The sequence below is a fragment of the Halichoerus grypus genome, chromosome 6 (assembly GCF_964656455.1).
Source record: "Halichoerus grypus chromosome 6, mHalGry1.hap1.1, whole genome shotgun sequence".
Classification (NCBI taxonomy): Eukaryota; Metazoa; Chordata; class Mammalia; order Carnivora; family Phocidae; genus Halichoerus; species Halichoerus grypus.
This window is the reverse complement of record NC_135717.1, coordinates 3,684,076-3,701,109: the sequence shown is the minus strand read 5'-3', so window position 1 is coordinate 3,701,109 and position 17,034 is coordinate 3,684,076. Positions and strand designations below refer to the sequence as shown.

The 17,034-nt window shown below is 53.1% G+C and overlaps 1 protein-coding gene across 2 annotated transcripts in view; it reads left to right on the top strand.

The window, feature by feature from the left end:
- LOC118551042 (monocyte to macrophage differentiation factor 2) overlaps positions 1 to 17,034 on the top strand; it is a 116,786-nt gene that overhangs the window by 78,417 nt on the left and 21,335 nt on the right. For both annotated transcript variants that reach the window (XM_036116541.2, XM_036116544.2), the window contains exon 3: positions 15,223 to 15,455. In XM_036116541.2, the coding sequence (XP_035972434.2) occupies positions 15,223 to 15,455 (233 nt within the window). The remainder of the gene's footprint in view (positions 1 to 15,222; positions 15,456 to 17,034) is intronic.

Genomic DNA, 17,034 nt, shown 5'->3' with positions numbered 1-17,034 from the left:
CAGCTTTTGCAGGCTCGTGTGCTTGGGTTAGGCCCGCCTGGAGAATCTCCCTTTAGATGAACCCAGAGTGAACTGATGATCAGTTACACCTGCAAAAGCCTCTTTTGCCATAAAGCAGAGCCTGGCTGGGGGCAGGATGGCTGCCACATGTACAGGTCCCTCCACACTCGGGAGGTGATTATACAAGGGCAGGGGTCCCTGGGGGTCATCTTAGGTCTGGCTAGAGCTGTATCCGTAGCAATGGCAAAATGCTTCAGCCGTCCCCAGGCCCCACAGCCTCATGCCGTTATGTGTCCGCTCAAGTCCCAGTGCTCGTCATGCACATGGTGTGAGTCAGGGGCGGAGCAGGTGCCCGAGTACATCCACTAAGTGCAGGCCTCCCACCTGCGGGCCTGTGGGACCAGAGGCTCCCGGCATGCAGTGGCCGGCCAGGTGCAGGACGAGAGTCACGGCGTGCTGCGCCAGAAAGAGGGCTGTGGACGGCGAGAAGGAGCTGCTGGTCCAGGCAGTGTTTGAAATCCAGCCCGGCAAACTGCAGCTGGAGTCCGTGGTTAAATATCAAGGCCTGGGAACACACTGCCTGCCGTCCTCTGGGCTCTGAGCCATCCTTTGTTTTCCCTGAAAATGGGACTCCTCTGCAGCCCTGCGAGTGGCTTCCTCAGCCTGCTGCCTGTCAGGAGCCTCTGTCGTGCCGGGCCCCCTCCGCCCTAGTCTGAGCTGCTTGTTCTGGAGAACCCGGAAGCCGTGCTGGGCGTGGATTCCCGGGGCCTACACTGTCACACGAGCCACAGCCACAGACGACGCTTCTGACATGGCCCTTCTCTGCTTCCAGCTTCTGCTGAGAGGTGAGGGTGCTCGCTCGTAAGCTTCTCCAGCGCCCCTGGTTGGATGAAGAGAACCGATGAGGAGCACCCTTAGTCTCTTGCAAGGGTCTTTGTGTGGCCCAGCGCTCTGACCTCCAGATCCTTCCGAGGCGCCAAGAGAGGGTTGAGCAGGACACTGAGCCTCGTCTCTGTGCCACACCCCCCCACAACGGGTTCTGACTCTTGGCCTCTGGTCATGTGGAGAGGCTGAGCATTTGCAGTCATGCAGTCGGGTTCCCTTTTCATTCTCCGTTCTTCCATTTCTCTCCTCTTTGCCTCTCAAGACAGGTAGCAGAGCCTAGGTGGCTTCTGCTGAGCAGTCTGTTCAGGCCCTTCAGTTACAGGTCCTGCTTCTGCACGACCAGGTCCCTTCCTGGGTTTCCGGGAACCCACGTGTCCTTGTGAGCCTCCGCGGCAGCTCTCTCCAAGTCTAGATTCCCGGGACACGCTGCTCACAGCAGTTTCTGCTTCCTCGGAGACAGTTTAGGGAAGTGCTCCTCTCTTTCTTGGAGCCCCTACCAGCAGCGTCTTTCCTGCCCACGTTTCTATGAATAGCCTGCTGAAGGCTGTCGGGACTCTTTCTACCATGCTCCCCGAATTCTTCCGACCCTGGAGTACCTGCCCCATTGTAGGTATTGGTTACAGCAGTGCCTTACTTCCCGGCACGCAAATCCACTGTCATCCCCGTAACAAATAACCACACATCTAGTGGCTTAAAACAACACCCTTTTAGTGTCTCACAGTGTCAGTGGGTGGGGAGTCTGGCACGGGGTAGCTGGACCCTCTGCTCACCTGGCAGCTGCGGGCCCTCAAGCCCACAGGTTATCGGCAGCGTGCAGTTCCTTGGGGTTGTAGGACTGGGGTCTCCGTCTCGCCTCTGCCTTCCCTCCTGTGCTGCTAGCTGTCAACCAGGGCCCCTCCCAGCCCCGCAGTGGAGCACTCCCTTGTTCAAACCCTTCTCACAGGTCAAGTCTCGGATTTCTGTGACCGGCCGGAGAAAACTCCCTGCTCTGATGGCACTCACGTGATTAGGTCGGGCCCCTGGATTGTCTCTGTATCTTAAGATCAACCCCATCGGTACCTTAATTACATCTGCAGAATCTCTTGGCCCTTGACCACAATGATGGGAGTAATCCCAGGAGGCGGAGATGATGGGGGTCATCTTAGAATTCTGCCTCCCTCGGTGGCCTTCTGTAGTTTCTCTGCCCTTGGGCAATCCTGTGCAGCCCCTACTCAAGCAGGCACATGCGTGGGCTTTGGGTCAAAGTTTGTTGTTTTAGCAATGGGATCACATACTTGGTTTTCCTGCCAGACCCCCCTGCATCTTTTTTCTTTTTTTTTTTAAGCTTTTATTTATTTGTCAGAGAGAGAGAAACTCCCTCCATTACTATTACAGTTCTCATTCATTCACTTTAGGAATTATGGAATACTCCATGGTGTGGATGGAGTGCTATGTATATTTTGGGATAATTAAGAACAATTTTGTGGGGCGCCTGGGTGGCTCAGTCGTTAAGTGTCTGCCTTCGGCTCAGGTCATGATCCCAGGGTCCTGGGATCGAGCCCCGCATGGGGCTCCCTGCTCGGCGGGAAGCCTGCTTCTGTCTCTCCCACTCCCCCTGCTTGTGTTCCCTCTCTCTCTGTGTCTCTCTCTGTCAAATAAATAAATAAAATCTTAAAAAAAAAAACAAAACAATTTTGCAATACAGGAATATGTATTACTTACCACTAAAATGAAAAGGACTATTAAACTGGACACAATGCGCATGGGAATTAAAATTGCTTAAGACCCTGTATGTCTAAAAAGATCCTTATCCTGCTTAATACTTGATTAATAGTTTATCTGGGTGTAGAGTTTTAGAATGAAAACACGTTCTTCCTAGAATTTTGAAGTTGGCCCATTTCTTGTAGCTTCCAGCGCCCCTCGGAGAAGCTGCTAGACGCTGTGTTTCCTCCCCCCTCGTGCTCGGTGGCTTTCTTCTCCTTCTGAAAGCACCTAATTTCTTTATGCTGCTCCCTCCCCAGCCTTGCCCTGAAGAGTCGCCTGTGCCTTGGGAGGGTGTGTTTGCTCCCTGGGGGGAGAGTCTTACCTTTTTACTTAAAAAAAATTATGGTTGTAACTATTATTTATATATATCTATTTGCATATCTTGACCCTTCATGCATTTTTTAACCTCTCTTGTGTGTTGGACTTTTGATGGGCCATTTTAATCTAAAAACTCATGATCTTCAGTTCTGGAAAGATACGTTACTCTCTTGATGATTTCTTCTGGCTCTTCTGTTATTCAGGTTCTGGATCTGTTTTTCTGATTTTTTTGTCTCCTAGTTTCTCATCTTTGTCTTCTTGCTCTACTTTCAAAGCAACAGCCCCCACTGTTTCTTCCAACCTGCGGTGAGCGGTGAGCGTGGGGAGCTTATTCCAGAGCAGTGGTGTGTGTTGCGGGGGGAGATGCAGAGTGGTGGGTGGGGGTGGCCCTTCTCTGGGGGCAGGATTCCCGATGAGAGATGGGACTGCTCCGCTCTGATAGGAAGAACTGCTTCTGAGGCTGGACCCAGGGGACGCCCTCCTGCTGGGGTTGGAGCGGAAAGCGGCCCCTGGGTCAGTCGCGTCTGTCTGTGCTAGCTGTCACGTGTCACCCCGTCCTCCGAGAGAGGGCTTAGCGCCATCTTGTCATCTTGGGAGAACCAGATAGGGCCTTGGGTCCAGCTAAATAAAATTCTTGCTTCTGCCACGCCGCTGTTTCTGTGTCACAGTTCTGGAATGCTCTGTTTTCGTCTGTGACTGACGGACAAATGGCTTGAGCGTTTTTTCTACTCGGTTACCCATTATCTTAATTGGGTTATTAGTTCCTTCTAAAGAGGGGATGTTATTTCCCGACTGAGACTCGAATTAATGTGAGAGGGTCCAGGTTTTACCATGGAAATAATTCTCGTCAGTGCTTTAAAATGCAGTTTCTCGGGGAGGGGGTGTGGGGATGGGGTAACTGGGGGACAGGCTTTAAGGAGGGCACATGATGTAATGAGCACTGGCTGTTGTATATGCAACACCGTATGAATGTACGAATTGTATGAATGTATGAATTACTGAACTCTATCTCTGAAGCTAACGCTGCATTATATGTTAATTGAATTTAAATAAAATAAAATTTAAAAAAATGCAATTTCTTTCCACTTAAAAAATGACATTTCTATTGTTGAAAATTTGGAAAATAGGGAAAGTATAAAGAAGAGAATAAAAATCACCTAAAATGTCCCCTCCTATCATTCCAGTCTCTTCTTAGTGTTGTATTTACTTTCTTACACAATTTAAATAGACATATGTCCTCCATTTTTTTGAACTTTTATTTATTTGCTCATATTATGAACATAATTTTTAATGCCAGTGAATGAGCATACCTGCCATATTCCTATTGGATTTTAAGAATAGTTCCCGTTTTTTCTTTGTGAATAATGCTTATATAAACATCCTTGTACATAAATGTTTGATTCCTTTCTGATTATTTCTGTAGGACAGCAACCTAAAAGTGGAGTTCCTCTGTGGAAGGATGGAGATGTCTCTAGATGCTGATATGTCTCTATCTAGTGGTGGTATGTAGCTTGAGAGCTATTTTTAGAACTGGGCGTGGATCAGTGCCACTTTCCGTTCCCACCAGCAGTTTCTGAGAACATCCATCTCCGTATCCTCACCATCGCACAATTCTGTCATGTAAAATTGTCCGCTAGTTTGACAGGGGAACACGGTTTCTCACTGCTGCAGTTTGTGTTCCTGGAGGATTTGTGAGGTTGAATGGTTTTTACAGTGTTTGCGAAGTGTTTATATTTCTCATTCAGTACCCGTGTGCTTGATTTGGAGATACTTCAAGCACCAGAAAGCAGACACAGGGTAATGAATGAATGATTTGTGTACCTGTGGCCCAGCTGGAGGACTGGGCTGCTGCTGACAGAATCCCAGGGGGCACAGTGTTCCCTTGGAAGTTTTCCTGGACACCCCCTGCCCTGGGTACACGTAGAGGGACCTCAGGACATGTGCATTTCCCTGGGAATCAAGTCCCTGGGTTGCCTGCAGGAAGGAACATTTGGCAGCTCCTTGGGGAGAGAGAAGGCGGCGTGCCGTGGAGACAGGGCCAGTGCAAGTGGAAGCTGCAGGGCTGGCAGCGGGCGGTGGGCACGGGTGCCACGTGCCCGCTGCGGACAACCTGCGTGTGCCCAGGAAGGGCGAACAAGGCTCAACCCCTCCCGGCAGCATCCCGTTTTCAGAACCGCTGGTGTAGACTAGGCTGGTGTAGACCGTTACCGAGAGCAGACTCTGCGCCGTGTTCCTGGCTTCTGGTGTCCCCAGTGTCTCCTGCAGGCCCCTCCGCCAGCCAGGCTGCGTCCTCTGTGCCCCGGAGAGGCAAGGCAGTGCGGCTGTGAGGTGGGGGTGGGGTGTGTGTAGCTGCGGGTGCGGGAGAGGGCGAGCGCTGGGCTCCGTGGAAACCCTACAGAGCGAGCACTGCACACCTGAGCTGTGCCCGGAGCGCAGGTGGCCCCACTTGCTGGTCGCCGGCTCCATCCGCACCGGGTCGCCGTGACTCCGCCCTCGCCTTTCCCGCGCACGGGTGCCACTGTCCTGATTTCCTCACGCTCGCCTTCTTGCTTTTAAGTGATACCAGCCTTGTGTTTTGTCCTACACGGTAGTTTCATTTCACCTGTTTTGAGTGTGTGGGTCTTTGGGAAGAGGATTTGCTGAGACCCTTCCTCAGATGTTCCTGGTGTCCTGAGCTCCGTGCTGTGTCTGCTGAGAGGATCGCGGGGTTTGGGCTCTTAGTCTATGGATTTGGTGTATTACAGTTATTGATTTTTGTATGTTAAATCTACCTTGTGTGCCTGGGATAAGTCCCACTTGGTGGTGATGTGTCATCCTTCTTATCTGTTGCTGGATTTGGTTTGCCAGTGTCTTATTAGAGACTTCTTCGTCTCCATTCATAAGGGAGGTGAGTCGGTGGTTTTCCTGTGATGTCTTTCTTCTTTCTTTTATTGGACTTCACAAACCTGTGCACTGGATTCTTCGGTCGGCCCTGGAAGATTCTCAGCTGTTTTCTTTTCAAATATCACCTTGCCCCATTCTTATTCCTCTCTTCTTGGAGCTGTCTTTATTTATTTTTTTATTTATTTTTTTTAAACAATAATTTTTTTCATTTTTTTTTAAGGTTTTATTTATTTGACAGAGAGAAAGACAGCGAGAGAGGGAACACAAGCAGGGGGAGTGGGAGAGGGAGAAGCAGGCTTCCCGCGGAGCAGGGAGCCTGATGTGGGGCTCGATCCCAGGACCCTGGGATCATGACCTGAGCCGAAGGCAGACGCTTAATGACTGAGCCACCTAGGCGCCCCTTGGAGCTGTCTTTAAACACACGTCAGACCTTCTCTCTCTGTCTTCCGTATCTTGTAAGCCCTCTTGTAGATTTTCTCTTTCTTTCGGTCTCTGCACCACTTCCTGGATAATTTCTTTTGACTGGTCTTTTAGTTCACCCATTCTCTTTTCTGTTGGGTCTGATATGTTGCACTGAAGTTGTAGTTTCTGTTACTGTATTTTTCATTTCTAGAGGTTCTAATTGGTTATTTTTCAAACCTGGCGTTGCTGTTTATAATTGATTGTTCTCTACAGATTTCAAAGTGTGTTTTATTTCTTTAAACAGGCTGAGTGTAGGAGCACCTGAGTGGCTCAGTCGGTTAAGTGTGTGCCTTTGGCTCAGGTCATATTCCCGAAGTCCTGGGGTCGAGCCCCGCATGGAGTCCCACATTGGGTTCCTTGCTCAGCAAGGAGTCTGCTTCTCCCTCCCCTCTCCCTCTGCTCCTACCCCTGCTCATGCTGTCTCTCTCACTTGCTCACTCTCTCAAATAAATAAATAAAATCTTAAAAAAAAATAAAAATAAACAGGGTATGTATAGTTTTATATCTTGTGTATGGTAGTCTCAACATCTGAGCTCCTTTTCTTGGAAGGAAACTTTTCACTGAAGTATAGCATACAAACAGAAAAGTGCACAGATTATAAGTGTGCAGCTCAGTGAATTTTCAAAAAGTGAATGTACCGTGAAGCAAGTACGCAGATCAAGAGATAGGACATTACCAGGACTCTAGTGGGTTCCTGCATTGTCCCTGCCGACAGTTAGTCACTGACCCAACTGTCTTCCAACACCAAAGATCACTTTTGCCTGTTCTTGTGTTTCCCATAATAGAATCATATCATATATACCTTTTTGTGTCTGGCCTTGTTTTTGTTTTTTGTTTGTTTTTTGCTTAATATCGTATTTTAAAGACTTATTTTGTTGGTTCGGGAAGAGTTCATTCATTATTACTGCTGTACAATATTGCATTTTATGAATACACCTCAATTTATGTAGCTATTCTCTTGTTGACAGACACTTGGGTTGTTTCCAGTTTGGTCTCAATAGGAATAATGCTGCTGGGGGCGCCTGGGTGGCTCAGTCAGTTGGGTGTCTGCCTTCGGCTCAGGTCATGATCCTGGAGTCCTGGGATCGAGCCCCACGTTGGGCTCCCTGCTCAGCGGGGAGTCTGCTTCTCCCTGTGGCCCTCCCCGCTCTCATGCTCTCTCTGTTGCTCTCAAAAAACTAAATAAAATCTTAAAAAAAAAAGTATATACCTAGGAGTGGAGTCAGTGGGCCAGTGGGTGTGTGTATGTCCAGCTGTAGGAGATGCTGCTAAACCTTTTTTTCCTAAGTGTGTGCGCCTGTTTTTACTCCCACCAGCAGTGTGTAAGAGTTCTGACTGTTCCATTTTCTCTCTCATACTTGGTGCTGCCTGTCTTTTCCATTTTAGCGATTCTCACGGTTGTACAGTGCTATTGCTTTGTGGTTTTAATTTGTAAATCTGATGATTAATGAGGTTAACCACATTTTCCTATGTTAAAAAACCATTTGGGATATTCTTACTTTGCAGTATCTCTTCAAAGCCCTTGTCTACTTTTCTGTTGGGTCCTCTGCCTTTTTCATATTGATTTTGGAGATGAGTCCTTTTTGTGATGTATGTACTGCAAATATCTCCTCTTAATCTGTAGTTTGCCTCTACATTCTTCTGAAGAGAAATTCTTAATACAATTATTGTGCCAGTCAGGAAAGAAGAAACCAGGGGAGGGGAATTCAGGTTCACGAATGGTCCTGTAATGTCCTGGTATGAGACCTCCAGGTGCCACTCAATAATGGGTTAGGAGTTGTTTCTCAAAAGGAAAGAAGCAGGTGTGCTCCAAACTCCTGAGGTTGGCCCCAGAGGGTCCACACTGCAGACCTATTTACCACAGATTCTTCCAGTGCTGTTGGATCCCCAGGGTCGGAGTGGCTTGCCTGCAGCCCAGACTTGCTGCCCGTCTTCCTCTTGCTCTGGTCTCCACTGAAACTTGGCGCCTGTGGGTTCAGTGGGGCACCGAGGGGTGCTAACAAGGGTAGAAGTGGGTGTTCAGGGAAGGAGGCCTCCTCTTTTGGCTCCCATGTGAGGTTATTGTAGGTTCTGGAAGCAAGGGAAGGCCAGTCTTTTCAGATGCAGGAGGACAGGCTGCTTCTCTTGGCAAGTAAGGCTCAGATTGAATCAGCGGTTCAAGCTTCCCAGCGTCATTGGAGCCCACCCTCATATCCCTGTTCCAAGGTTTAGGGTCCCTCTTTTTCCCAATCAGTGCCTTAACTTTCACATAGGAAACTTGGTGAGGCTGTGGATTCAGTTTTCACTGTTGTTCTGCAAACTACACAGTTAAATTTTGTATCTGAGTTTTAGCTTGGTGGACAAAAGAAACATTCTTTTAGGGTCCCTCTAGAAACTTTCTTGTTTCTCTGACCAATGTAAGCATCATATTTGAAGGGCTGTACTTGTCAGTCTCTGTAACCTCCCCAGGGCACTGAGAAGCATCCGTGGGCAGTCTTCCCTTTGTGAGCAGTGCCTTCCCCCCATGTAAGAAATCTTTGTGTGCCCAGTGCCATGAGGATCTTTGCCTGTGCTCTGAATGCTTTCTTGTTTTACCTCCATGGCCAGATCTGTAATCCATCTGGAGTTAATTTTTGTGGATGGTGTGAGGAAGGGGTCATGATTCCTGTTTTTTCCATATGGAGATTCAGTTGACCCAGTATCATTCATTGAGAAGACCATCCTTTCTATGGATGTGAGATTCTGTTCCAGGACTCTCATTTCTGTTCCAGTTGTCTGTTGGTCCGCATACCAGTGCCACATTCTCTGTTACCGTAGCTTAGAAGAGGCTCTTACTTGGTAGTGCAAGTCTTCCAGCATTGTCATTGATCTCCGAGGTTACCTCACCCTTTGTATTGCCATATACGTCTTACCAGTTTGCATACACACACATACTTGATTGTGCATGCACTCACACACACGCACACACTTGTCCATGCACACGTGCACGCACGCACACACTTGCTGAGACCCTGTCTGCAATTGCATTGCCTTGAGCTTATGCACCAGTTTGGAGAGAACTAACATCCATACACTCCATCAACTTGGTATATACCTTTCTATTCATTAGGCCTTTAATTTCTGTCAATGGTGTCATGCAGTTTTCAGTGTTGTGGTCTGCACATCGTTTGGTAGACTTATTCTGTAGTAGTTTTGTGTTTCTTGACGTGATTATAAGTGGTGTCATTACTTTTGCATATCCTTTTCCCATTGTTTCTCCTGTATGAAAACGTGATTGAATATGCCCACTCACCATGTCTACTCACCTTGCTAATTCTAGTAATTTGTCTGTAGAACCTTTGGGGATTTCTACAAACACAATCACAGTGTCTGCAAAATAGTTATAATTTTCTTTCTTTCTTTTCAATTCTTAGACCTTTCATTTGTTTTTCCTGCCTTAATTGTACTGGCTAGAACCTCCAGGGCAATGTTGAGTAGAAGTGGTCATGGCACAGGCATCCTTGTCCTGTTCCTGATAGGAGAGGGGAGCTCAGTATACATTTTGTTGAGAATTTTCTTTGCCAGTAGTCAGACTGGTCCTAATAAGCTAGGCTAACATATTCCCGTCCACCTGCAGTATTAAACCTTTATAGGGTTTAATGTGAGAATGAAGTGGAATTAAATGCAAAATGCCTAGAATAAGGCTGGCTATGCGGTAGATGGGTGCTCACCAAACTGTCCGTAGGTTAGTCGTTCTTTTTTGTGTATTTCGAATACAAAAAATTAACTTCAAGGACTGCTTGGTAGCAAGAACTCCATCCTGTGTCTTTGCTGAGGTAGAAAAGGGCGTTCTAGTTCAAGAGGACTTGCTTGAGCCTCCCTCTGCATTTTGCAGCAGCTGCTGTATTTCAGCAGCGTATCCCCAACTGGTATTAGGGATCACTTAAAAAGTGTAATTCCCCCGATTTTAGTGGAATTCCCTTACGCAGGACCATTTTGTTGCCCCATCAACAGCCAGTGGTAACCACATCCGTGAGGCCTGGGCCATGGGGGTAGGCAACACAAAAGTTTCCCAGTTGTACATATTGTTTCAAACGCTCACAGTCCCAGAGGGAAGAGCAAACAGGATTCCGAGGTAAAACCTGCAGGTTAAATTTATTGTGCTGAACTTAGTGACGTTCAGGAAAGAGCTGTGTTTTTCTTTCCAGTGCTGTTCTGGAGCCAGCATTGAGCCCATGACCGGAGCTCTGGTGACAGCTACCCACTGTTTTCAAAATTAATTTTGCCACCCCTGGTATGGACAGAGTCCTTTCCTCTCTGCCAGCAGAGGGAACATCTCACCAGCCTGTTGTGGCGGGAAGGGGGGGTTGCACGTCAAAGAGCCATGTGGCCCAGCGTGTCACCCCCCCCTTCCTTCCCTGCCTGGCTGGCTGCGTCACCCCGCCACGTGTGAGCAGGGGATGAGGACCCAGGGAGCCCTGCCCCACAGAGCTGCACGCTGGGGGGTTTCACCCCGGGCAGGAGAGGGGCTAGCTAGAGCCAGGGGCCGGGGAGAGCAAGGCTCAGAGCTCCTTTCTGTGAACGCGTCCATTCTCTCTCTCTCTCTCCATCATGGTCACACCTGCAGAGTAGGAGCCCCTGCCCAATTCCCGAGTCAGAGGCAAACAGTTCGGGCCAGGCTGGGTGGACCCTGCGCACCCATCAGCACCTGTGACTGAGTGTGCCTCCTGCATCTCCTCGAGTTCAGTCATCCTCTTAAAATGTGGAAAGAAGGGGTGCCTGGGTGGCTCAGTCGTTAAGCATCTGCCTTTGGCTCGAGTCATGATCCCAGGGTCCTGGGATCGAGCCCCGCATGGGGCTCCCTGCTCTGCGGGAAGCCTGCTCCTCCCTCTCCCACTCCCCCGCTTGTGTTCCTGCTCTTGCTAACTCTCTCTCTGTGTCAAATAAATAAATAAAAAATCTTTAAAAAAAAATGTGGAAAGAAATATTTTGCTTCTGGGTCTGGTGCCTGTGTGTTTTAGCAAGTGTTAGGTGGCATGGTGGGTCCTGTGTGTGTGTCCTTGGTTGTGGACACAACAAGGTGGGTCCCGCGTGTGTCCTCGGTGGGAACACGACAAGGTGGGTCCCGTGTGTCCTTGGTTGTGAACAGGACAAGGTGGGTCCTGTGTGTGCCCTGGGGAAGCACAGAGGCCTCTCCAGGTTCTGATTACCCAGACCCCTGCTTTCACTCCTCTGCTGGGCGTGTTTCTGCTTTTCCACCAGAGCTGATATGTCAGGGTGGAGTGGGGAGCCCCATATCTGCCACCTTTCTAGGAGCTGACAAACACTTATCTAGAGAAAAGAATTAGAAATCCAAAACTCAAGTTAAATTGGTAGGTGCTCAAGTAAGTTTACCAAGTGCTTGGTGCATTTCTGTAGTTAGGGCTTTGTCTGGGGACGAAGGAGGGAGAGTGGCCCAGCAGGAGTTCCTATGCCTGTCTGCTGTGTTCCAGAACCTTCTGGGTGCTTTTACAAAGTACAGATTCCTGGGTGTCCCTCAGACCTATAGAATCAGGCCAGAGCCTCTGGCCCCACTGAGCTCAGTCACAACATGGCAGGAAAATGTGTGGGATCAGCACATCCAGCCCATGGTGGGGGGGAGTGGTTGTGATGGGAGAGTGGGCTTATTCCGGCCTCCCAGCCTTGGAGCGCATCTCCACCCACTTCACCCACGAGCAAGGCCTGACGCTCTTTGTAGGATGAATAGCTTTCCACCTAGAGTCCCTGTGCTGTGGAAGGTGTGGACCCTGTGGCCCTTTTATTTCATTAGAACTCCTTTGCTGAAGAACAGTGATTCCCGGTCCAGTCTCCCCCTTGTGAATGAAATCCCCATTCGGTGGGGAGAGGGGGCAGGCAGAGACTCCACCTTTAGGCTCCTGACTCTGCCACCACCTCCCCGCCCCCCGCGTGCCCCCAGCCCTTGCTCTCTGCTCCTTAGCCACAGCACAGGTGGCCCGGGCCCTGGGGGCCAAGTGCCCTGAAAACGCCTGTGCTGTGCAGGCCACTGGCGCGTGCCATGCCTTTGAAGGTTTCTGGGGTACGTCTGGCCAGGATTCTGTCCAGCTGGGTGCCACCTGGCATCCTCCACCCAGAACGGAGAACGGTGTTTCCGAGTTTGGCAGATCTGTCCTGGTTTTGCGGGGTGCTCAGATGCATGGATCTGATGACGGCAAAGCTGAAGGAAAATCAGATGTCAGCAGGGAAGGTGGCTGTCCTTATAAGCCCTCTGGAAGCCACAGATCCTCCTCTGAGCCGCTCCCTGGGCACGGGGCTGGGGTGCATCTCCGGCAGCCGCGTCAGGCGGGTCACGTGCCTGGGGGAGGCCTGCAAGGTGTGTAGGATTTTTACTTTAAGAAAGTTTAAAGAAGTAAAAGTATAAAGAATAATGTAACTGACAACCGTACCTTCCTCCCAGGATTGACCTAACATTTTTGTATCATATTGATTTAGAGTTTTCTTAAATAAAACACTGTCTGTATACAGTTATATATAAAGATGCGTTCTGGGGCATTGCATATGTCGTGCGAGCTATAGTCCGTTACATCATGTACGGCCCCAGACTCCGCGCCGTCCCCGCTGGGAGGCAGCCACTTCTTCAGTCTGCTGTGCGTCTTTTCTATCCGTTTTTTAAAAATAGCTTTCCACGCGCATATAGGTAACCCGTGAGGAACACGCGTGGATGTTTTCTGTGCTTGTGAAGCATGTAGAGAGAGGTCTCCTTCCTTCCGTGTCATGCTCCAGTCTGCTTTCTCCACCCACCTCTGGGTGCACACTTGACCCCGCTTTTCCCCCTGCAGCGTCTTCATCCTGTGACCACAGTTCCCCCAGAGGGTCCTGTGGCCCATTCAGTGTCCTCGCACGGGTGTCCACACATGCGTGAGGGTCCTCCTGGCTGTGCCGCGGGCAGGGCGTGCGCGGGGCCGCCTCAGGCTCGTGTCCACGGGCGCTGTGGGCATGTTTGTGTGCAGCCGAGCCGTGCGGCCCGTGGCGCGTGCCTTTGACGGCCCCTGTATCACTGGCCCGTCAGTGCTCACTGACCGCCCCGGGACCCAGGAGGGAGACCTGGGAGCCAGACCAAGCTGCAGTATTTAAAACTCCCCCAGAGGGTCTGAGCGCGGGCAGGGTGCGAACCATTGCTTTCCACAGCGGGGTCAGAGAAGCCGGCTCTGGACACTGGGAGGGCCGTCCGACGGGGGGCGGGGGAGGGGGTAGGAGCCCAACTGCAGAGGCGCCCAGTCGGCGGGGAGCTCCCCTGTGTGGCTGCGGTCCAGGGGACACTGGTGTTGGTCTCAGGACTCATCTGGGGGGGGCCGCTGGGCACCCCTGGGAATCTAAGAGGAAAGGACCACCTTCTCAGGCTCTGGACTTCTGGAGGGTCGTTCTGAGGTTCATCCTGTCCTATGGCTCTGTCCTAGATGGAGGGAAAGCTTTGGGGCTAGAACTTCATTTTGGACTGGTTTTTTAACGTTTCTTCTTTCAGGGATAGCCCCATGGTCACGCAGGGCTGCTCCAAGTCCTGGGGTCTGTCATCCTTAAGAGTAGCACGTGGGACAGGGCATTGGGGGGGGCGGGAGGCTGGCTTCCATCTGCCCCACCAGCCCCTGCCTGCTCCCCTGCCTTCCCCCCACCCCTCCTGGCCCCGCCTGGCCCACACTTCCTTCTGCCCCTCCTGCAGCCCCGGGCAGCCCCTGACTGTCCCCCACTTCCTCCTTCCACCTGCTCCCTCCTGCCTGCTCCCCTCCTTTCCTCCCTGTGCCTGCAGCCTCCTCCTGCCTGCTCTCCCCATCCCCGCCTGCCCCCTGGCCCCAGCTGCTCCCTTCCCCCACGCCCCTGCTTCCCCGCCCTACCTCCCCCCTGCCCTAGACTGCCAGCCTCTGGCCGGCTCTGCGGCAGGCGGGGAGCAGCAGGCGCCGGGCAGACAGCCTCGCTCTGCCGCTCCTCCGCCCGCCTGGCCTCCTGCATCCCGGCCTCCCGCGGGCTGCGGACGAGCTGGCTTCCTCCTGGAAGCGCCGGGCTCAGGTAAGGCAGCAGCCTCGCTCCGGCTAGCCGGCCTCCCTTCCTCCGGCTCTGTCCGGTCCGGGTGGAATGGCTGTGGGAAGGGAGGCTGCAGGTGGGGGGATGGAGGCTGTGCGGAGGGGGGTCGGCAGAGGGCTCAGAAAGCAAACGCAGGGTCAGCCCTGACAGTGACAGGAGACTGGCCTCCTGGCTCCATCTGGCTTCTCGGCTTTCCGGCAGCCTCTGTTTAAAAGACCACTTCCTGGATGTATCGGACTCTTTCATGGGGGGGCACATGTGCACGCGTGTGCGTGTCTGTGTGCATGTTTGCGTGCGTGTGTGTGCGTTCTGACCTGGCCGTGGCGGGGGCGGCCGCGGGAAGGAGCAGCCGTGCTGTCCTAGACACACCACCCGGCCCAGGACCCCTTCCTCATTGTAAATGGGGGGGCAGGGGGACCGTGCATAGTTCTCGTCTCACCTGATCTCAGCATGCACTCATGTACGTGCGCACACGCGCTGTCCCCCCCCCCCCCACAGGCACGCACGCACGCACACGCTGGTGGGCCGGCAGGGCTCGGGGGACAGGGCAGCGACACGCAGGACCCCCTGGCACGGTGACCTGGCAGAAGTCGATGCTGCCGTGGGTTTGGCGTCTGGAGGGGAGGGGCTGTGCTGTGGCTGGTTGGGTGGGTGGGTCATGGGCTCCTGTAAGCAGCCTCGGGACACGGCCTGGCCGGGCTGCCTGCTTTTCAGGGGGAGCCCAGAGGGGCCCTGGCCTTGCCAGGATGGGCTCAAGGGTGGAGTCCTGCGCGCTTCTCCACAGCTGTTGGCCAAACTGCCCGGTGTTACAAGTGGGTCCCTGCGATCTGAATTCAGAAGCGCCCGGAGGTGGGCCTCAGTCAGGCTCTGACTGCTTACCCTGTGTTGCTTCTGTTTCAGGGATCAACGCCCAAGCCCGGAGGCTGCAGCGGCACCGTGCCAAGGGAACCCCAGCCCTGGCTTCGGGGGCTGCCCGGAGCCCCCCCGCACCCCGGCTACGCCGCACCATCAGCGAGAGCAGCCTGAGCTCGGCCACGGCCCAGGGCCCCGAGGAGCGCGGCCAGGACACCATGCGCTTCTCCCTCTACGAGTCGCCCCACCTGCTGCTCCTACAAGGCTACAGCCCCCAGCACGTGAGCCGCCCCCCCCGAGGCCCCGCGCCCCCTGCCCCCCGGGAGCCGGCGGGAAGTTCTCAGGCTAGAAGGCCTCCTCCTGGCGCCAGCTAAGTCAGCCCTGAGCTCCTGCGGCCAGGCGCTCTGATGATGATGAGGCTGCAGAAACGGGGTGGTGCGGACCACCGTGCGGGGCCATCCCAGATTCTGGAGGAAGTGGAGGCCTCCCCTGTGCTTTGTTTCCAGAGCATTCTCCGTCCAGGCTACAGGAGGAGGTGGTGGGGAGGGGGCTCACCCGATACCAGGTTCCTTCTCAAAGAAGGTCTGCCACTTTCCAGTTGGTTCCTGGGGCCATGCCGTGCCCTGGCTTTGGGGACCCCGACACAGGTCCGCCCCCTTGCCCAGATGGTGGGTGCTGGGCGGACTCCTGCGGCACATGGCCTCGCGTGCGCTGCGGGAAGCCTTGTCTGAGGAGGCCAGCACTTCCCCCCACTCCTGTCGGGGCCCTTGGCTGGAGGAGCGCAGCTTCCTTCCCTGCTCACCTGTTCATGCCGACTTGCTGAGCTCCCTCGGTCGCTGCACGCTGTGCGGCCCCGCGGCTTCCGGTGCTCGGGTCTTCGCCATACCGAGCCCGGCGGGGGGCCTGCACGCCGTAGGAATCGACACGAGGCCAGCCGAGGGTTCCAGGCGAGGCTTTACCGGGGCCTATGCTCCAGCCCAAGGGCAACAGCGCAAGGGCAGGCGTCCTCAGGCGGACTCTCCGTGGGGAGGTCGGGAGGGTTTCTTCAAGAACCAGGTGGGCAGAGGAGTAGAGGTGAGGGTTTTCTTGGCACTTGCGTACTCAGCGTGCTTTTCCATTCATTGCATGTCTCAGTAGCGTGTTAAATCCCCACTCCTGGGTGTGTGTTTTAGCATTTCAATGAGGGAGAGGTAAGTTGAGGGCTCCCGGTGGTCACGGCGCACGCTCGGAGGCCAGCGTTGGGGTCCAAGCTGGTGAGACGGGTGTGGCCTGGATCTCACGGGTTCTGCCCGGCGCTGACTCGCTGCTTTCGGTTGACATCCTGTTTTATGCGCTCCTAAGACCTATTGCTCCAGAAATGCAGGCTCCGGAGTTTTCTTGTAGGAAGCTTTCTCTTTATGGAATCGTTGCATCGCATTAGGGTTTTGGGAGAGGCTGGAGTCCTGTCCCTATTCTGTCTCACGAGGAGGCATCTGCCCTTGGTCAGCGGGAGCCACAGAGGAGATGCTTGCGCACGGCGTGTCACAGATCACCGGCGGGGGTGGGGGTGCCTGTGAACCAGGGTCTGTGCCCAGCGCGGCCCTTGTCTGGCCTCTGTTGTGTCCAAGCTAGAGTCATCCCTGGGTGTCTGGCGTGCCCCCGAGGCTGCTCTGGGAAGCCTCCACCCCTGGGGACAGGGTGGGTGCCCAACGTGCGGCAGGCTGGGGGCCAGCAGCAGGTGAGGAAGGGCTCCAGGGCAGGGCTGGCCCAGGATGGCGGTCCTGGCCACGTGGCTTAGGTGACCAGAGATGGGGACACCCTTTCATTTCTTCCCACTGACGGATTTGCCCGAGGTGCTGCCCTGCCCCTGAGGCCTGGGCT